This window comes from Cuculus canorus, chromosome 16 (genome assembly GCF_017976375.1).
Source record: "Cuculus canorus isolate bCucCan1 chromosome 16, bCucCan1.pri, whole genome shotgun sequence".
NCBI lineage: Eukaryota > Metazoa > Chordata > Aves > Cuculiformes > Cuculidae > Cuculus > Cuculus canorus.
This window is the reverse complement of record NC_071416.1, coordinates 7,219,813-7,241,065: the sequence shown is the minus strand read 5'-3', so window position 1 is coordinate 7,241,065 and position 21,253 is coordinate 7,219,813. Positions and strand designations below refer to the sequence as shown.

Below are 21,253 nucleotides of genomic sequence, written 5' to 3'. Positions count from 1 at the left end.
AGAGTCAGAGCTTCCTTGTGACCCACTGGTCCCCAGAGAAGGGTGTTTACTAGTGCAGAACATAACCTGTATTAGAAATATAAAACGCCTGAGTAGCAGACAGGGAGGAGGAGATGCATCTGGGGCATCCAGTCCCAGCAGAAGATACACAGGAGAGCTCAGGGTCAGGTGCCCGCAAATAACGGGATCAAGAGAAGACATCCAAATCAACAGAAGGCAGTGGAGATCTCCAGTAGGTAAAGTGGCTATACTCTGGACACACCAGAGCAACTCTTCCACTCTGCCCCAGGGGAGGGAAGATCAGGTCCACCAGCTCTGACAGCCGCTCATACCTATGGGGTAAGAAAGAAGTTGCATTAGGGGTTTTTTGTTTGCTTTTCTAACCCATGAAACAACGCTCTGGGTTAAAGCCAAGCAAACCCCAAAGTGCTGAGGAACAAGCAGGTCACTTACGTTGACTTGTGGTTCCTCGTGAGCTCCTGGATCAACTCTCCCTTGGGGTTGACTGTGAATATGCGGTTCTCTGGCAGACCCACTTGCTTGTAAGCATAGACATCCTGCCCAATGAAGGCCAGCAAGGCATAAGAGCCACAGGAAGACACCACCACCTCAGCCCGAAACCTCCCTTCACCCCAGGAGACCCACTCACATTTGCTCTATTGCCAAACGCCGCATAGAAGGGCAACTTTGGGGCAAAAAGGTTTTGAATGTCCCTCAAGCAAGCAATCTTGAACACCTCTGGCTTCTTCTCAATCACCCCCCTGCAGCACAAGAAGCATGAACAGAGGTCAGAGTGGTATCGGTGGGCCAGGACTGTGGGCAGCCAGGCTGTGTGCGGCTCAAAGAAGTGATTTGAAGAATGATTTTGTGCATTGCAGGAGCTTCGCCACGAAGCTCCAGAGAGGGGCATCTGAAAGGCATCCTGCACCACCGAGGCCAGAAGCTGTGACATCCCTCACCATCAAGCTGGGGAAAGGGGATTCCATCCCCCACCATCAAGCTGGGGAAAGGGGATTCCATCCCCAGGGATGTGGAAGGTGCAGGGCCAGGGAAGAGGAGAGGGTGCAGTACCTGTGGAAGGCAGAGAAGAGGCTGCTGGGGGCGAGCAGGATGGGGCCTTTGGGGAGGGCACAGCCTTGCTCCTTGACCCATTTGAGGTAACCTTTGGTGATGTGCGCCATGCCGATTGCTCTAGCTGAGCAGTAGAGGAACTTGTAGCCATTCCTAGAGAGAGCACAGGGATCCCCTCTGAGCTGAGCCCTGGACAAGGTGTCCTTTCCACTCCTGCTCCAAGGAGGAAAAGGGAGGATCAAGCCGAATACTTTGCCTTAGCCCAAACCCTGTTCACCCCTTTGTGAAGCTGTCTTGCTTGCCGAACAGCACAACTCACTTGCCCAGAGAAGACCATGGCTAAATCAGGTCTTCTCACTGCTGGGAAGCAGTGCTGGTGGGGGACCTCGTGCCACCCTCCAGCCCCTTCCCAGCGCCCACATCCCCATCCTGGCTGCAAGGTGCCCTTTGCTGCTTGGTATCCATGCACCCAGAGGGGACCCTCAGCCCAGCACCTTCACCCCACAGGGCTGCCTGCAGCTCGGGGGGTCTGGATACAGCCCCGCATCCCCCCGAGCGGCCTGCATGGCTGGACGTGCGGGTAGGGGGCTCTTGCAGGATCAGAGGTGGCAAACCCAGCCCCATACCTGCACCCCTCGGGGAACAGGAGCCCTGTGACCACCCCCCCGGGGCTGGGACAAGCCATCCGTGGGCTCACAGTGCCTCTTAGTGGCCACAGGTGCCAGGGATGGAGCTGCAGGGCAGGCTCCCCTGCTGCCAGCATCCCACATTCGGTGCCCTGGGGGCACGCAGAGAGGCAACCAGCATCCATCCAGGGGGCTGGGAATGCTGGGGGCACCCCTGGGCCACTGCTTCATGGTGATGCAAAAGGCTGTGCCTGCGGCTTCCCTGGAGTAATCTTGTGTGATCTCGTCTCCATCAGTGTTCAGCTACAGCTCTCCAGCAAAACCACTACCGACACACTCCTTTCTGAAAGGAGGTTGTGGTGAGGTGGGTATAGGTCTTTTCTCCAAAGTGATAGGATGAAGAGAAAGTGGCCTTAAGTTGTACCAAGGGAGGTTCAGATTGGACATCAAGAAAAATTTTTTCACCAAAAGGGTTATTGGGCACTAGAACAGCTGCCCAGGGAGGTGGTTGAGTCACCATCTCTGGAAGTGTTTAAAAGACTGGTAGATGGAAGTGCTTAGGGATGCGACGTAGTAGTGGACAGGTATGATTGGGCCCAATGATCTCAAAGGTCTTTTCCAGCCTAGTGATTCTACGATTCCTCCCCACAAAGGCAACACAGGAGGCTTCTCTCAGATCAGGCCCCCAACATCACCCCTCAACATCACCTAGGCAGCCACACAACCATTACTGGCAGACAATTAGGCTATTTTGGCCAGCGGCAGTGAGCAAGGAGCCCTGATTCTCGCTCCCACTCAGCCTCTCCTCCATCATCCTCCCAACTCCCCTTGGCCTCAGTTAACCCAATACCTACAGATGGATTTTGTGGTAGAGTTTAGCAATCCCATGATGAGTCCAGTCTTTTCCCAGATGTGGCAAGATATGCCCAAGAGCATCTGATCTAGAAGGAAAGGAGACCAAGTAAGGCTGATTCAGCCTGGTGGGTATCTAGAGGATGTGATCTGTGGTACCTTCTGGCTGCTTACGCGAGCCTTAAAAGGATGATTTTCCCTAAAAGAGGGAGCAGGGATGTAGGATGGCAGAAAGACCCTTTACTTGGTGATGGTTCCATCAATGTCCGAGATCACCACCTTGTCGTCCCAGTTCCACAGGTAGATGGTAGCCTCGCAGCGGCATGTGCCCTGGTACTGAGTTGTCACGCTGAATGCCACCTCGTTGGGGCCATCCTGCAGTTTCAGCCTCTCCTATGGCAGAGGCAGAACAAAAGTAGTACACCAGCACCAATCCACACCAGTTCAAGACTTGCCAGAGCCCAGACTGGCCAGATCAGAGGCCCCAAGCCTCTACAGATTGGACAACCAGGGTGAACTATTTGGATGCCCTATAAAGATACAGAACTGTCTCATCCCTACACACACAAGCAGGCTGTGAAGAAGGAGTAAAGTACATACGATCTGTTTAGAGGAGAGTCGCAGGGATTTCTTGTAGGTTGGCTGAGATTTCTGCGCAGCCCCAAGGTGCAGCGGCTCATCATCACTGGATGACACCTCCTCCTTCTGCCTGTAAAAGGAAGGGAAGAGCACGTTGGCTCTCTACTCTGCAGACCATGACTGTCTCCACAAGCTCCAGGGATATTTAGAGAGGACCCAGGACAACCCACCCACCAAGAAGCAGCCACGGAGGAGCTTGGCTGGACTCAGGTCAGCCATGGACCTAAGAGAGCTTTCTATCCTCATACATTAGGTAGACTTGAGGATAACTGGTCATTTAGGAGGAAAAAAGATCAAGAGCCTGCAAAGGGCCCCAAAGGCAACTGGGGGGTGAGGCACTCACCTCTGCCGAGAGGAGTTGTGCTGCAGCATCCCCACAGTGGCTTTCCCTGGCCTCGACTGCTGCTGCTGCAGGCAGAAAGGGGTGTCAGCACACCGATACCAAGGGCAGGAGCAGGGGCTGCTTTGCTTTACTGCCACTTAAAGTGGCGAGACCAGAAAACAGATGGCAATACGTCCCCCTGCCTTCGTGAGGCTATTGCCCCACAGAGGAGGAACCACAACCTGGTGCTGCAGTAGGGCATGGAGACCAGCAAGCACTTATGGTACCTGGGCTGTGGCATGAGTGGTGCACAATTACCATTGTGTAATTTTACAATTACCATTACAAGGTCCACATGTTAGTGCATTACCAGGTATTGTTCTGCTTGTTCAGGCATTAACACACCCTAGGGGATAGCAAGCGCCTTCAAAAGCCACCTTGCTACTTGGTCCCCCTTTGGCCACTTCCATACTTGGCCTCAGACCATCCCCAGGACCCTGCTGCTGCTCTTCTACCCCATCCCTGCCAGATACCAGAATTGCACCCATCCCCTTGGAACGCAGTTGTCAGAGTCACTGCTGCAAACACACCTCCTCTGACTGGAATTCTCTCCTCCTCCAGGAGAACCACCACCTACTGCCTTTCTTGGGCATCTTCTCCTTCACCAGCTGGTTGATGGTGCTCTGTGAACATCGCAGAACATGGGATGAAGTCAGTCCCCGGCCCAGAGAGGCTCAGCTGCCAACAAGCCAAGGAGACCCTTGCCCAGGCAGGATTTCCTTTGCAAAATTATTCACAGGATAAGATGTGTGACTCTGCCGGCTTTGAGCCAAGATGGTTTTGGGGTGAAGGGTACAATGACTCATTCTAGGCAGAATGACAGAGGCCAGGATTTGTGGGCTGGAGTGATGGTCTGCTGTGCCCCAGCCAGCCTGCAGAACCCCAGAGGGGCAGTTTGGCATCTTACAGCCTCACAGATCTCTTCATACCCTAAAGAAGTAGAGGCAGCAAGCTTGTCCTGCCACTGACCTCAGGGATGTTCCTGTGGAAAGCTTGGAGGGATAGGACCATGGGAGCAGCCACTGCCCAGTTGTAATACCTGGAAAAAGCAAGAGGAATAGGAACATCACTGCTCCTGGACTAAAAGCAGTTTCCAGATCACCATCTTGCAGAACAGCCAGAATGTCACCTCCCACAATGACTGTGGTATAATCATTGCCTTGGATGGAGCCATGCTCCCACAGGACTGTTTCTGAAGGGACCAAGGGACCACACCGGTCATCTTGGTATGAAGCAGAAGGAAAAGCAGGCCACTCACTTCTTGTTGATCAGTATCACCAAGTTTGGGTCATCAATGAGTCCTGGATTCTCCACAAATTGCTGGTACGAGACCATGTGCTCCATGAACTTATCTGGTGGGACAGAGGCTGTCACGCCACTGGTGTACATAATGGGTTTCAGAACAGCAGACTTGACCCTCCCTCCCACCTACCGTGAGGTATCTGCCTGCTGCCCCCCAGGCCTCCGCACAGCGACAGCGCAATTGCAGGCATCAAATCAATGTTGGAGTCTGTGGGGCTCTTGGCAGGCAAATCAGATGGCAGCTGGACACACAGAGGGTTGTTGGGGTCAGACACAGTCTTTGAACTCTGCTCTTCATCACTACCAGCAAGAGAACCAACAGCAGCAACATCAGACAACAGCTTTTGACATACCTCCATCCTTTGCTGTAAGTGAATCACTCAAGAAGGTCTCAGCTTGGCCAGCTGAAGCAACCCATACCTCCTGGGGAAATAGAGAGCCACCTGCTCCTCATCCAGGTTGGAGAGGTCTTCCAAGTAAACATCACTGGGACCCAGGTGAGGACTTCTTTTGACGAATCCTCAAATCACAGACAGAAGGGAGAGAACTTAGCTGAATCACCTTTCCAACCATCTCTGCATCTATTGATAAAGGCTAACAGATTTTCTTCTCTATCATGGTCATATATATATATAATATTAATAACGCACAAAGGGGGCAACTCTTTTCCTACTTGAAAAGTTGCTTTAAATCAACAGCAACAGAAGTACCTCAAGGCACCTGCACTGGCATGAGACCACTTGCCAGTAGTACACAAAGGAGGACAGGCTGAAGACCTGCCTGTGTCCTGCTCTGACTGTCTGAAAATGCCTTTTGGAGTTAGCACCGTGTAGGATAATGCATTGTTATCTCCCTCTTTGTACAGCGAGGGATCTCAAGCATGTCCTTTTCAGGGAGATGATTTTGTTCTGAATTTATGCTGACTGGGAGAATAAGGTTGGTTAGCACAGGTAACAACATACAAGTCCTTAAACACACTGACAAGAGAGATGTATGCATGCTTCACTCCGAATGATTTTCCACCCGACTTGGCATGCTCAGGATGAAGACACAGGCCAGGCATTGCCAGACATTTCAAGTGAAGGTGTGTTCTACACTGCTGAGAAATCTTCTAAGCATGCAAGAGCAGAGGCATCCAAGGATGGACTTCAGGAAATACAAGTCAAGAAAGCTTTCCTGGGAAGGTGGGTGGAAACCTGAGGAATGTGTCTTCAAAGCAAAGGAGCCCATAGCACTTGGAGAGGGCAAAGCAAACACGTCACACCTTGAATACCCAGGGTGGCTATGAAGGAGTTACACTGAACAAACAGCCCAGCCCCTATCCAAGGCAAATACATCTCCGGGCTCAAACATTGCTTCCAGAAGCACCAGTCACCCACTCACCTTCCCTCCTCTGGCTTTCCAGCTGGGACTCAGGGCCCTCCAAGCCCACCTGCCTTGGAACAGCACGTCCCTCAAAAGGCTCCACATCCAGCTGAACCTCTGGCACAACATTCACACCTCCCTCCCGTTCCTCTTGTGGGACTGAGGAGGCCAGCGAGCTTTCTGTTCCCATAGCACTAGGGAAGTCCTTCAGCCTGGAGAGGCTGTTCCTATCCCAGCATGTGGGTGTTGGATCAATGACAGACACAGTAGAGGAACAAGGTATGCGCCGAGGGTCTGCTAGGCTTGGACCTTCTCCCAGACCTTCAGAGGTGGCAACAGGATGGGTTGCTTCATCCACTGGGACTGGTGTCACGGAGGTAGTGTTTGCTGCAGTAGCAATGGTCTTTGTGGACTTGGCTGGTTCAACTCGTTCTGATTTATTCACCTCAAGGAAAGCAGAATGACAAGCCTGAGGATGGAAAGTTGCCCAAAGCATCAGACAGAAGAGGACAATTCCTCTAAGGCTGCCTGGCCGCAGCCTCTTCCTCTTTCTGCAGGCCTTTCAGACATCCCCTCCCACCAGCTGCTAGAGAAGAGCATGAGCAGGCACTCACCCGAGGGAGCCTTCCCCAGGTCCACTGCATGTGGGATTCAGCCCCTAGAGCAAAAGTCTCCTGTGGTCTAACCTCCAGCTCAGAGTCACTTTTGGGAGGAAATGGATGGCTCAGTGTGGGGCTGCAAGAAGAGAAAGGAATGCTGGACCTCACCTACCCTACAGCCTCATGCTTTCCTACCACTACAAGCACGTTTAGAGCCAAGAACCCTGTAAGATTCATTTCCCATAGAGCCAGTTCTGACCCATAAGACTATCAGTAACAAGTGATTAACACCCATGGGAGCTGAGGCCCAAGGAAGAAAAGTTGAAACACTGGTTGCCCAGAAGCAGCTCAGCAGCAGGAGTCTGAGAGCCCCATGTACTTGGGCTCCTTGTGTCTATGACCATGGCCAGAAGTGTCCCTCACAGACTCCAAACATTACTCCAGCCACACCATATCAGGCCAGGAAAGCTCTCCCAACACCTAAATTGGTTTTCCTTACAACCATCCCAGCCACAAAGCACATCCCCTTCTCTCACCAAAGCCAACCAGATCACCTTGGGTTGGCTCGTTACCTGTCCATAGAGGCCAGCTCCCCATCAGAATAAGGGTGCATCTCTGCGGGTTGCAACGACCCAGTTTCTTCTTCAGTGAAATCAGCAAAGGAGAAATACACTGAGTCACTGGGAAAAAAGAAACAGGTTTGTTATGCCGCTCTCTGACACCAACCTCCTCTCCTGAAAAGCCAGCAATACCAAACCTCACCACTTCCACAGGCTTTCTACTCCCAGGAGAGTGGGGTCCAACCTGGAAACACCATGCCTGTGTTTCAGCACTGCTGGGCATCACCAATGTGACCCTACAGGCTTGACCCACTGCATCACCCTGTCCAGACCAAGCACTTCACCTGGGAACTGATGGCTCCTCTACGGACGTATCACTTTTGGTGTCCTTGCAGCCTTCTAACTGGGAGTCCAACACCTCCCTCCGCTTGGGCTTCCTCCTGCGTCGCTTCCTCTTCTGCGGGGTCACTTCAGTACCAGAGGCTACCTGCCCATGAGAAGGCTGAGCGGCATCCTCCAGACTCTCCTCCTTTGGGACGGAGGATGTACAGAGGCAGGAGGGGATGCTGCCCTGCAACAAGGATTGAGAAAGCCCATTCGCACCATTGCCCTCTCCTCCAGCCTGGCAGCTCATGGCTCTGGTCTATGTAAGACGTGCCACCAGCACAACCAAGCCCTCAACTCATGGGTGGTTTTGCGGCCAGGCCCAAATAAAAAAAAAAAAAAGGTTTTGTTGTACATGCAAAGCACATTTTAAAAAAAGCAAGGCTATCCAGTCACAAACTCAAGACATCTTTAATGTGGGCAAGGCGAGACAGGCAGGAGATGGCACCATGAGACCAGAATTACAAAGGCTGCAGACAGGGTTCAGATCTAGAGTCCTCTCCCTGCTCTCAAACCCAGCCCAAGCTCGCAGCAACCACAATTCAGCCTGGAGAGAGCTGCCAAGATTTGTGGGTGCCACAACTAGTTTCATCTCGCTTCCCAGTAGAGCGGGCAGCCTGCCACAGCATCTGGCTCACTCTCATCCCTGTCATAAGATCCCTCAAGAGGCCAAGCTTTGAGATATCAGCCTGGCTGGCCAACAGCCATGCCCAGGGAGGGAGCACAGTCTGGGATGGAGATATATGGTGTCATGCTCCCTCTAGTTGCTCCACTGCCCACATCCTCCATACTGGTTATGAAGTCCTTTGAGTAGGAACCCTTCTGGACACACAAACCAGAGGGTATAATGGAAGCACTCCGTGGAAGAAGAGCAGTCCAAACCTGGTCCTTCCCCATCAAGCCTGAACTTTGAGATGGTCACAACAGGACACAGAAAAACAGCACCTCATATCACTAACCTCATTTTCCTCTGACTCCTGGATGAAGAAGGCCTCTCCGTTGTCACCCAGCTTCATGTGCAGGTCCACAGGCTCCCCATTAATTTCAATGTCAACCTGGCAAGGAGCAGAAGGAGCCTGTCCACTTGAACCCACTCACCCAGCAGCATAAAGGAAAGCACTTCTTCAGAGAGGGGACAGGTTGGGGTTGCTCACAGGGCTGACAGCCACCCAGCACTTGAGGCAAGGGATCTTTCTTAGTTTTCCTGGGAAGCACAGTCTTCCCTGGAAGGAGATTGGCTCCAGTTGGGGCATTGCCTCCAAAAATTGGTGAGCTGTCCTTTTGGCAGGGTTCCCATTCCCCTTAAACAAAGTTCTTCCATAACCTGCAGGTTATGGAGACAGCAAAGAAGACAGCATAGCACCACTTACCACCTTCTCCTTGGACTGCAGCACACCCAGCTTCCCAAAGCGCACATGGAATGGGGAGCACCGGAAGGAGTTATCAGGCTGCCTCACCACAACCACATCGATGCAGCCTGTCAGGGTGGCGGGGTTCAGACCCCGGTACAGTTCCTTCACCGTGACGAAGACTGTCTCAGCAAGCTGCCCCACGTAATTCATTGTTTGAGACTACAAGTCAAGAGACAGGAATAGACTCAGGTGGGGAAAAAGGGCTCCAGCAGCTAAACACAATGCAAGTTTACTCTAGGAGAGCCATTTCACATCTAGAAGCACAGCCCCATTGCAGGAACAGGTAAACCTCTAGGGAAACTGAGGCAAACACACAAAAGGCCCAGATGAAGATCAGTCAGAGCCTCTCTGAGTATCAGAAAACAGGGCAAACACCACAGTACCAGTTATTGCATCCAGCTTGGAGGAAAGACCTCTTTTCCACTGTGATGTACCATCACATATACCCTTTGGGAGGGCTGATACTAGAACACAGCAACACTTTGCAAACAAGCTGTCAACATCCTGTTCAAACAAGAATTTGGTTGGCACAAAACCTCCCATCCAGCACTGTCCTTAAAAAGACCCTCAGAGTAGAGAGGTGAGAAGTCTGAGGAGATGCTGCATACACCACACATCCACTTTGAGCAAAGCTCAAACCTAGTGTTTCCCACTTGGAAATGGAGGCAACTCACCTAAGCATTGCCAAATTAGTCAGACAGAGCCTTTGTTAAAGCCAGAACTGCCTTGCCTCCGTGCCTTGGCCACTACTGCTGTCACCCAGGGAATCCCAGCAAAGGGGCTGCGCTGCCCAGTGGACACCTGGCCAGCTCTGCAATGCCATTTTCACAAGGCACTGTTGCACTCCGACGTCACACGGTTCCTGGTTTTCATTAGCAAGAACATGTGGAAGAAAAACTTTGCCTGCTTCCTGCTCATCCCCTTGCCTGCTCATGCCCTCCAGCTGCTTACTCCACAAGCAGAGATAGTTCCCCTCTGCTGTGCCAGAGTGTGGCTGTAAAGCCAGAGACTCACGGTGTCAACGCTGGGGCTCAGAGCGGAGTCGTGCCTCCAGCCACACAGGCTCCTCATGGCTCTCAGGCAGCCCCCCTTTCTGCAGCCCAAGGCTGGCAGATGCCTCCTGGTCAACACATTGGAATCCCTGGAGTATTTTCTTGCAGATCTATGCCAGGGTGCTGGGTGGTGGTACCAGCCCCTGGGCCACAGTGGCTCCTTGCCCTGTTTGCTCAGCACATGGCATCAGCAGGATGCCAGTCTTGGTGTTGGTGCATCACACCGGTGGCTGGGAACCACAGAGGCTGAGCCCAGCTTCCTAAGCTGCCAGCTCTGCACTCCACCTTATCCCAAGGAGTGGATGACGACACAGAATCACCACTTTGGAAGGACCACCGATGAAGTAAAGGAAACCTCTTGTGCTGGCAGCAGGATCAGCCAATGGCATAGTGTCCCCAGGGGCTCTCAGCGCACACCCAGACCAAGGGACAGCCCATGAGAGATGGTTCCTTACCCAAAGAGAAGTGGACAAGCAGGTGGCTCCCAATGATGCCTCTGCCCCAGCAGACACACGGCCTGTCTGATCCGTTTTGCACAAGCTCAGTCCCGTCCCATTACCAGACATCCCTTCAGGAAGGCGGTCCGTGTGGGGACACATGGTCCCTGCTCCATGGTCTGTTTCCTTCACCTCTTCCTCATAGCCGGGAATAAGCCCAAAGCCCAGATTGTCCCCAGGGCGGGACAGCAGGGAAGCACTGGCTGACTCCTGAAGCTTCGGTTGCTTCCATCAGCTCTGCCGCGAGCAGGGCCAGGGTCACGGGGCCACCCACCAACCTGCTGAGCCCAGCTTTCCCAGGCATCGCTGCCGTTGTGGGCAGCCCTCCAGCTGCCTTCCCTGCCATGCTGCAGGGCCTGGCAGCAACCAGGAGAGAGCTCCTGGCTGCAGAGCCCGGGGACTCTCAAAGAGGAGAGACAATCGGGCTGGCCCTAATTTTCCCAGGCCAGCAGCATGAGGCTCCTGGCTGGGGCATACATGGAGATAGACCTGAAAAGCGCATCAGAAAAATCCCTGGCAGATAAACCTGCACATCGCATGAGGTCTGGGTGTGGAAAGAGCCCCTGGGAACAGCCCCACACTGAGCAGCACCTTGACAGTGAACACAAGGTGCAAGAGCTGAACACAGCACTGCAGCCACCCAGAAAAACACACTGCCGAGCGCCTCATACCAGTACCACAGCCCCTCTGCAAAGCCAGTGCCGCCCCACCACCAGACTTCATGTCTCGTTGACTCAGGGTACAGCTCCCCCTCCTCAGGCATCTACCTTCACGTCTCTGAGGACTCGCTCAGCGCCAGAGCTCGGGCAGCAGGAAGAGGACAGCTCTGCTACAGCTTTCAGCTCCGCTTTAACTCCCCGTGGGTTTCGCCCAAGGCAACTGGAGACACGCAGAGAAAAAGAGTGAAGAGGCTCAGACTTCTTGCATCTCTCAGCCCCACGGTGGATGGAACAGATCCAACAGGGAGATGAGGAATGAGTTGTGCTCTGTAGAGAGATTAATAAATGAATAAGGCAGAAGGAAGCGTTTTCAAGCCAGCCCAAGGGCACCAAACCACTTTCGACAAATAAGCCCTACAGAGAAAAGGGACATCCCCACCCTTAAACCCCAGAAACAGGATCAGCCCTTCACCCTGTTGCTGTTGCAGAGGGCAAAGGGGGCAACACAACTCCCACCCACCTCTCCAGCTAAAAAGCTTCCCAAATAAGCCAGATATTTTGCTAACATCAGCCTGCTTTGCTTCTAGGCAGCAACAAACAGGGCCACCTGGTAAGCAGCACACCTTTTCCCATCCTGCGCAACCACGCTCCCCATCCACCACGCACTGCAAGCTGCCCAGACCTTCTCCACTACCTGAGCAGCTGCTGAACCTCAGCACCTCCTCAGCTTGGGGCAACCAGCCCAGACACCCCAGGAGCCACTCTGCCAGCAGTAACACCCTCAGCTCCTCCTCTCCCTACCGCTTCCTTCCTCTCACCTGAGCAAGGGGAGGGCCCTGGCTCCCAAAAACCACCCAGTCTTCACACAGAGCCTCCTCCTGACTTTATGAAGACACCTGGGAGGCTGGAGGGTGGATCTGGGGAGGCAGCAGACTGCTGCATGGAGCAGCTGTGCCTCATTGCAAACAGCTCCTGTGTCTAATTGCAATCAGCTCGTTAGCCCCAGCAGCTCCAGCTGCCTGCACTGGTGGAGGCCCTTCCTTCTTCTTTCTCTAACCCATCACCCCAAAAGTACACTGTAGCTTGACCCACCAGGCTGGAATCGCCAAAGACGGTCTTTTTTTCATTTTCCAGACCAAATCTCTCAGTGTTCAACCCCTCAGGGTACAGACTATACAAACCCCCAGATCTCAGACCCCAGGAGAGACTGAGTCCTCTGGAAAAGGTGCTTGCAGAGGCTGAGCACACAGTTCTGGGAAAGACCTGTCCTTTAAAAGCTGCCTTGCAATGGCTGCAGAGCATCCTCACAGAGCTGCGGCCAGGTTGAGGACAGTCCGGAGTGGGAAGTATCCCGCAAGGGAGCCTGTGCCAGGTGCTGTTTGCTCCCTCCTCCAGAGAGCTGTAGGGATTGCTATGGGGTCCTATGGACTAGGACCATGAGGGCAATAATTGCTGTGTGGTTCACTTAATTGCTCCTGGGTGTGAGATTGGGTGCACCTTGGCAAGGTTTGGACTGAGAGGAACGTGAATGGTGCTGCTGTGTGGTCCTTGTAGGGAGGAACGAGGTTTCATGAGAACCTGAGTTATAGGGGATTGAGCTGCCCCTCAATAATGGCAAACTTTGGAAGAGTGGTTTGGGGCTCTACTCCTTGGTGAAATCGGACCAAAAGCAGCTATTGGGGATGGCCAGGCATGGCTGTGGTCACTGGGGAGGGTGGGCTGGCACCAGGCAGCACCTGCTGAGGACCCCAGTGGGGCTTCAGGGGGGCCCAGGGTGGGTGATTGCCACCGACCCCCCCAGCCCATGGCCAGGTCACCAGGCACTCATGCTCAGCAGAGGAGGAACAAGGGGAGAGGCACAAACACAAAGTCAGCGCAGATGAACGGAGTGAAATTCCCATCCCCTGAAAGCCATGGGGGGCAAGGCTCAGGTGTCCTGCTCCTTCAGGAATGGGGGCTATTCATAGAAGTCCAGCCACTCCAAGTGCCAGCCCTGGAGCTAGGAACATGACAGGAAAACTGTGGTGTTGGTTTTTTGGTTGTTTTTTTTTTTCCCCTCCTTTCCCATTTCCAGAAAGATCAGGCCAGACTGGCCTGGCATGGGATGGAGTGGGTGAGAAGGCCATTTTTTTTAATGCCATCCTCGGTCACCAATCACAAACATTGAAAAAAGTGAATTATGGCCACAGGACTGGTTGAAAACCATCTGTTCTGTTTTATAAACATGCACTACTCATTTGGCTCCCAGCATCCAACCTGTTAAAACTTCGTATTTCTCGCGTAAACACAAAGGTTTTGAGCTTATGTAAAAACAGAAAAGTTGTGGCTCCAAGAACCAGGGCTTGCAGAGGGAAACAACCACGCTCTGAACCCAGGAGAGCTCAAGCACTAAATGGTCCTGGAATTTGAAGTCTCTGAACTTGTGATGCACTGAGAACCCTTAGCTTTTTTTTGTCCCAGCTGCTGATAATCCAGCCAGGACCTGTGCTTTATAGCCAACAGCTCTAGGTAAGTGACATCACATATACATCAATGTAACTATGAGCAGAGTCTGACCATTAGCTCCAAATCCAGGAAACATGGGATGACGTGCACATGTCGGCAGCTGAAAAATCTTTTATCTTGTGTCCAGAGCTGGTGTCTTGTTTCAAGAGAGATGATGTTTCCAAGCCACACTTTATTTAAAAAATTGTCGGTGCTCTGTTCCATCCCTGACCTGCTCATATCACGCTTTTATCAACCGCGGCCAAAGCCCATGAGGTGCAGCATTTTGGCCGCCCCAAGAGCATCTCTCCAGCCCAAGGAGCGGCATCCAGAGCTGCTCACCCTGCAGCCGGACCCCCCGCAGCATCCATCCTGCACCGGCTGGAGCAAAATCACCCCTTTGGGGGTAAAGGCATGGAGTGGGAAGGAGCAAGGTGCTTCCAGCCGGGCTCCACCGGGCGCTGGCACACGGTGTGGAGCTGCTCAGGGATAGGTGAGTTTTCCTCGGTAGCACTGAGCGCACCCGCAAAGGCTGTGCCTGCGCAGCACACCCTGACACACCGCCGGCAGTGGGGTGCACAGTTCCTCCGCACCCCGGGCCGGTTTCACGGAGCCGATTCAGCTCCCCGAGCCGGAAGGAGCCCCCGGCAGCCCTTCAGCCGGGGCAGAGCGCTGGGCTGGGGCACCGACAGGCTGCGGGGAAGTGGTGGGTGAAGAGGAGCCCCAAGCCCAGCATCACCGCCCAGCCCTGCCCGTCCCCACCGCTGCCCTCCGCGTTTGCCCCCGGTGCCCGGTTCCTGTGCCCTCCCAGCCGCTCCCACACGGTGCCCACCTACACCTCCCTCCGCGGTGCCCATTGCACCCCCGGGGCAGGCGCTCGCCGCCCTCCCCGTCCCCATCGCCCTCCCCGGTGCCCGCATCCACTGCTCGTTCCCCGGTGCGCGCTCCCCGTTATCACCGTCCTCACGCCCGTTCCGCTCTCCCCGGTGCCCGCACTCAGTGCCCATTCCCATTCCCTGCCTCCCGGTCCCCGGTACAGCAGCAGCCTCCTCCTCGCCCTGCCCGCCGCCCACCCCCCAGTGCCCGCTCCCCGTTATCGCTGTCCGCACCCGGTGCCCGTTCGCCGATGCCTGTTCGCCGGCGCAGCAGCAGCCACCGCCCCGCCCTCCCCGGTGCCCGCACCGGGTGTGCGCTCCCCGTTGTCACTGTCCGCACCCGGTGCCCGTTCCCCGGTGCCCGTTCTCCAGTGCAGCAGCAGCCGTTGCCGCCCCGCCCTCCCCGCCGCCCGTTCCCCGGTGCGCTCCTCGTTCAAACTGTCCGCACCCCGTCCCCCTTCCCCAGGGCAGCAGCAGCCTTCTCCCCGCCCTCCCCTATTCCCGCACCCCGTGCCCATTCCCCGCTGCGTGTTCCGCAACGCCCGCACCCGGTGTGTGCTCCCCGTTATCACTGTCTGCACCCGGTGCCCGTTACCCGGTGCCCTTTACCCGGTGCCCGCACCCCATGCCCGTTCCCCACTCCTGCACCCCATTCCCCGACATCCATCCCCGTTCCCGCACCCCCTCCCGTCCTCCCCGCCCCGCCCCGCGCAAGCGCGCGCCCCGCCCGGTGACGTCACGGCCCCGCCCGGCGCGCGGCCCGGCTGATGCCGCTGTGTGTCGCGCCCGCCCGCTCCGCGTTCTCCCTCCCTCCCCGCCCGCCCCCGCCGGTGCCTGCGCTCGGCGGTACCCGCCCGCCCCGCCGTACCGCCCCGCGCTCTCCGCCGGGGCCTCCGCCGCACCGAGCCGGGCAGCTGCCGCGGTGAGTGCCCTATCCCGCGGGACCGAACCCCCCCGAGCCGCCGGGCGCCACCCGGGGGTCGCGACACGCGTGTCCCCCCCCCCAACACACCCACCGGGGACGCTCGCTTGCTGGCGCTGGCTCCCTAGCGATTAACATTGCAATTAAAAGCGATTCAATTAGAGAGCTGCCGGTGCGCCCGGGACCGTGGGGGCTGCCGGGGGATCGTGGGGGGTGCACGGGGGCTGCCCGGGACCTCAGGCGGCTGCTTTGGGGCTGCCCTGGGACCGTGGCGCCTGCTCAGGGGCTGCGTGTTACCTGGGGCTGCACGGGAACCGCGGGACGGGGGCTGCCCCGGTCCCAAGGGGGGCTGCACGGGACCCCTGGCTGCTGCCCGGGACCGGGGGGGGCTGCATGGGACTGCGCGGGACCTCGGGGGGCTGCCTTGGGGCTGCCCGGTACCGTGGGGTGTCTGCACGGGAGCCCTGAGGGGTGCACGGGGGCTGCTCTGGGACCGTGGGGGATGCACGGGGATCTGCACGGGAACCCCGGGGGCTGCACGGAGGCTGCTCCAGCCCCAAGGAGGGGTTGCTCGGGACCCCGGGGCTGCTGCACGGGAGCTGCCTGGAACTCACAGCTACTGTGTGGGAGCTGCCCGATACCAGGTGGGCTGCCTTGGGGCTGTGGGGGATGCACAGGGGCTGTCGGTTACCGGGAAGTCTGCACGGGAACCCTGGGGGCTGCACGGAGGCTGCCCCGGTCCCAAAGGGGCTGCACGGGAGCTATGGCTGCTCCATGGGGGCTGCCCGGAGGCTACACGGGAGCTGCATAGGGTCTGCCCCGGTCCCAAGGGGGCTGCCCGGTACCGGGGTGCCTGCCCAGGACCCCCGACAATTGCATGGGGTCTGCTCCAGGACTGGGGGGGGGGTGATGCACGGGGGCTGCGGGTTACCGTGGGGGCTGCCCGGGACCCCCAGCAGCTGCACAGGGGCTGCCTGGTACTCATCTGCCTTTCCCTCAGGATGTTCTGGCATTTTTTATTTCTTAGTCTGGGTCTTTAGAGGAAGGAAAGTCTTTTTTCCCAGCCCTCGCTGGCTGCTTGCTCCGGGCATGAGGTGTGCTGACCCCACTCGTGCTGCAGTTGGGGAGCAGAAGCTTTAGTCCCGGGTGGGTTTTGTTGCGGCTCCCAGCATTGCAGCAGTGCTGGGTTTAAGGTCCTGGCTGTGGGACAGAGTGGGATGGAAGCAGACAGCATCTCCCTCTTCACACAGGTAGGAAAACTGAGTTGCTGCTAAGTGATGTGCCTGCAGCTGCCTAAGAAACCTGTGGCAGAGCTGGGACTAAACTCTGGATCGCTCCGTCCTGCTTTCCCGTTTGATGCTTTCCTTGCTTGGCTGGGGATGGTGGTTTAACCTCACAGCCGCGGGGCTGCCGGGGTAAAGTCCTGCCTGGGCCATGCCAGGGCGCCTGCGGTGGCAGCCGGGCATGTGGCCAGGTGCCAGCGGAGCGAGGCCTCTCTGCTCCGAGTGGTGGATTTGGAGAGCAGGGATGTTTTGGTAAGGGGAGATGTGAGTCCAAGGTGAAGAGCCAGTCTGAGCCCCTCCGGCATCGCTTTTTCACGGTTTGCCTGAGGAGCAGCAACACCACGACTTGTGTCTGGGGCTTTAAACTCCATCCTCTGGTCGGGTATGCTTAGTCTTCACCCTCAAAACTCAAGCAAAAAAGGTTTTTCCGAGGGGTCCTCTTCTATTCTGGTTACGTGATGGGAAACTTCTAGGGGAGAGGAAGGTGATGTCTCTTGTTAGGCTGACCAGCATGCCTGGAGAAAAAAAACATACACAAACCCTTCTTGAGCTGTGTTTTCCCATTCCTGCTCCCCTAAGGGAGTGAGCTCTGCCCAGCCGTGGGCTTTCCCCAACAGGGATGCTCTGGCTGGGCAGGAAGGGTTTTGCTGCTCTTCTCTCTGACCACCTACTCTGGCTTCAGTCCCCAACCAAGGATCATGGTGTCCTAAGGAACGATTCTCCACGGATAAGAAGCCAGAAGTTTACTTCATTACCTGGAACAGCTTATTCTAGACTAAGTTCTCTTTAAGAGATGAGGAGGAGGGGAAAAAAAAGAACTGTGAAGATCCATTTTATTTACCATAGAAGAAAACAGCAATTTGATGATAACTTCTATTAACTGGGTTGGGTCTGTGACCTTGATGTATTTTACAGCTTGAGATGCGTAGCTGAGAAGAGGGAGCAGACTGTTCCAGTCTGTTTATTGCTTCTTCTTAGTGCATCCCAGTAACTCGCAGCACATGAGTGCCTACACAGTTTTGGAGCCCTGACCCACCTTTGGGGATGGGAAAGAGGAGGCTGTTGGATTGTGTTTTGCCTTAGATGCAAACTCATCTGTAGCTTGTGTGAATTTTATTAGAGACGGGTTGGGGTTTCACACAGGTTTTTCTGATGGTGCTCAGCCTCCTCAGTTCCTGCTACTGTAGGAAAGCTGTGGTAACTTGAAGCCCCGAAGTCACTCGCAGGAGCACATCTCTATCAATAAAATCCTTGTTGTAAAGACAAGCAAAACCAGCCCTGTGGGGGCTGCTGGCTTTCACCAGGGAGATGCAAGGACCGCTGGCAGCGGGGAAGTCTGGAGCAGGTGAACCAGGTTGGGAGTAGGAGCCATCTGGATCGTCAGTTGGAGGAGATTTAAGCAGTAGTGACGCTCCACTTCTCCTTTATATGAATGTGTCCCCTCGCTCTACAGAAAGGTTTTCCTTCTATTTAGACCTCTTCTTCCTCCCCTCCAAAAATGTGGTACCCTTGTGCATGCAAGCTTTGTCATCCGCCTCAGTTACTATGGTGTTACTACGGAAAAGCAGCTTGTTTCATAGCTCCTGGAATGATCTACAACTTGGGTTTACAGTTGCGTAACCCTGGGGCGCGGGTCTGTGTCCGTCCCTTGTCCAGCCTCTCCCTGTGTGTGCGGTGGGAGGGATGCAGAGGCAGCAGCGTTGCAGGGCACGGCTGTGGCTCGGTCCCACAGGAGTCTGCTCCACGTTCCTGGCTACGAGGAACCCGCTGCTCCCTGTGATGCTGTTGTGTAGGTGCATCAATTGCTATTTCCGAATGCAAGGCTGTATCCTGGGCAGTGATGAGCCTTGGAAGACCCACTGGTGTTACCCACTGCAGGGACTGGGCTGCCTGCTTCCAAACGCAGGCAGGGCTTTAGCTCCCCTGCGAAACTGTTGGGAGCAGAAGCAAAACGTTGAGGGTCTGCAGAAACCTGTGCAAACAAAAGGCAGAAAATGGGAGCAGATGTCTCTGCCTGTGCCACCATACCGCTCAGCCCCCCAGCTTGTGCAGACTCTTTGCTGCCCACTTTGCTGCAGTGGGTCACTTGGTTCCCATCTCCCAGGTTTTTCTCCCCTTTCTGTGTTTTCCACCTGATTTCCATGTGAAAAAGCATGAGGGAGATTCATCCCATGGAGAGGTCCTTGGTTTGCTTATGGTTAATGTAAATTATTGTCATCCTTGTTCTTGAAGGGAGCTGGCGCAGCCCTGAGATAGGGAAAGCTGCTTATGAGAGCAGGAGCCCAGAGCCAGATCCAGGTTCTCCTTCCTTGATCATCCTAAGGATAATTTGCCCTGTGCATACTCCAAGTCACTCCCTGACATGCCTCTCTCTTTGCTTTAACCAAACAGGAGCCTAGAGTGGTTATGTTTGTAGCTTAGGCACTTATGCTAGGGAAGCTGATTTGGAGAAGATCCTGCTTGCTGGTGTTTGAAGGTCTTCGTGAAGGTCTGCAGCATCTCTCTTGTAGCCGTGGTGGTTTTTCTTCTTTGTTGACTCGGACAGGGATGATGTTACTAACTAAAAAGGGGGAAAAAAAGTTTTGTACTTCTCTCCTTCTTTGTTTGTTTGGTGGTTTGTTTGTTTTTGGTTTTTTTCTGGACAAATGTTCTAAATAACAAAGCTTAAAATGCAAATGGAGTGAGTTTGCGTGAAGTCACTGAAGAAGCCTGGTCAGATGAGGACTGTGGTGGAGTTAGAGGAGCCGGTGATGACACATGGCACAAGAGCAGAGCCGAGGTGGCTGGGCTGCCACCAGATGCAGTCACAGGATGAGGACATTCTCATGTGTTTCAAAGACTTCGTGGTTTGTCTTTCCTCTCCCCTTTCAGAGGGACACTGTGAGTGCACCTTCTCCTTTTTCTACATGCATAATGCAGTGGTGTTTAACTGAACTCCCTTTTTATCTGTGTGCCCTTCACTCCTTATTCCTACTTTATTTTTATTTTTAGATATAGAAAATTGGAGAATGGCCCTTCTAAACTTTGTGTTCAATTGCAATGATGGCCTTTGTAACGTTCCTCCTACTGAAGGTGAGTGAGCGCTGCCCTCACCACTCCAACCCATGCCCCCCATGTGCTTTAGCACTTGCTTGGGAGGAAAAAAAATTAAATAAAATAGCATGGTTTTTAAGGTTCCAGAAGTTTCCATTATAGTTTTATAGAGGCAGAGCTAATTTACTAACAAAAAGCTAGGCATAGAGCCCCTCAGCTGTGCTAGACGAGGGGATGCAGTCTTATGGTCTGGACTAAGAGCAAACAGATGAATGTGAGTATTTCATTAAGACCATGAGCCACCTGTTAGGCTCTGCTCCTCCAGTCCCGTGCTTACCGTGAAGTGCCGTGGATGTTTGAAATAGCAGCCTGCACTCCCTGCTCTGGTGTCTGGCATTTTCATGTTGCTTTACAGGCAGGAGAGGCTGAGAGCGAGGGTGATGTGGCACCCATTGCAGGTTTGCAGGTCCTTTGCTTTTTGCTTTTTTTCCCCTCTGCTGTTGCTGTCTGTGTCTCAGTGCCGTGGTGTTGTCCTGCTCACCCAGCCCACGTTGGTGATGCTGAGCTGAGTTTGCTCTCCTCATGCCACCACTGTTTCTGGAGGTTTTTCTGCCATCTAGGATAGTTTTGGGTTTGTTTTCTTTTTTTATTTTAAATTAGAGTTTTAACAGGCTGGTTGTAGCTGAAAGGGTGGAGGTGAGGGGTAGCCCCCCCCCCCAATAAACAGCGCTGCAAGGTAAACACAAAGCCCCTTGCATGCTCCAAGCCCTGCTGTTGGCAGTACTGGTGTATCAACGTGTGTCCTTCCCCAGGTTAAATGAAGTGGTAAATAGTATTTGAGATTCTCCGAGCAAAATTAAGGCGCTCTGCTGAGTGAAGAACCCAGTCCTTGCTGGTGGGTGTTGTGGATATGCATTACCCCATCCCTCTCGCTCTTCTGGGGTGAGAATAAAGCCACCTACATTCATCAGAGCTGCTCATGGGGCAAAGACCGCCATGGGACGTGTGTGCCATTGCCACTTCTGCTCCCTGCTTGCTCAAAGCCCTGTTCCCACCTCAGCACGGGTGTTTCAGCATCACTGGAGTCCTGGGCTTGGAGATGAGGGCTTATCTCCCACTCACAGGGAGGTCTTCCTGCCTTATTCCATCTGTTGGCCAAGTAGGAAAGGGTACAGTAGCTGTGAGGCAGCAGAGGATGCTGTGAACAGCAGAGATATTGAACATGGAAGGCTTGCTTTGCCTTCATAAAGTGTCTG

The 21,253-nt window shown here is 54.6% G+C and overlaps 2 protein-coding genes across 10 annotated transcripts in view; one reads left to right on the top strand and one right to left on the bottom strand.

Annotated features, from left to right (window-relative positions):
- Positions 1-182: 182 nt before the first annotated feature.
- On the bottom strand, positions 183-14,668 carry LPIN3 (lipin 3). Of its 5 annotated transcripts, none has more exons than XM_054081711.1 (21): positions 12,095-14,668; positions 11,509-11,727; positions 9,151-9,351; positions 8,740-8,835; positions 7,741-7,967; positions 7,409-7,516; positions 6,852-6,972; positions 6,256-6,706; positions 5,293-5,392; positions 5,003-5,172; positions 4,829-4,922; positions 4,540-4,609; positions 4,101-4,193; positions 3,532-3,596; positions 3,150-3,258; positions 2,794-2,942; positions 2,552-2,638; positions 1,072-1,224; positions 650-761; positions 454-557; positions 183-332 (listed from the first exon to the last, which is right to left on the bottom strand). In XM_054081711.1, exons 3-21 carry the CDS (start codon positions 9,340-9,342, stop codon positions 188-190), a joined length of 2,646 nt encoding a protein of 881 aa, XP_053937686.1. In that variant the 5' UTR covers positions 9,343-9,351; positions 11,509-11,727; positions 12,095-14,668; the 3' UTR covers positions 183-187. The 5 variants fall into 5 exon arrangements, with proteins under 5 accessions (XP_053937686.1, XP_053937688.1, XP_053937687.1 ...); XM_054081713.1 differs by having other exon boundaries at positions 6,256-6,682; XM_054081712.1 differs by having other exon boundaries at positions 11,509-11,620.
- Positions 14,669-15,543: 875 nt separating this feature from the next.
- The window catches only part of ZHX3 (zinc fingers and homeoboxes 3), a 46,942-nt gene continuing 41,232 nt past the window's right edge, over positions 15,544-21,253 (top strand). For 2 of the 5 annotated variants that reach the window (XM_054081428.1, XM_054081427.1), the window contains exon 1: positions 15,544-15,681. The gene's annotated coding sequence lies outside the window, so the exon portion shown is untranslated. Of the gene's footprint in view, positions 15,682-19,985; positions 20,037-21,253 lie in introns of those variants that run through there. The other 3 variants (XM_054081430.1, XM_054081431.1, XM_054081429.1) reach the window with 2 other exon arrangements.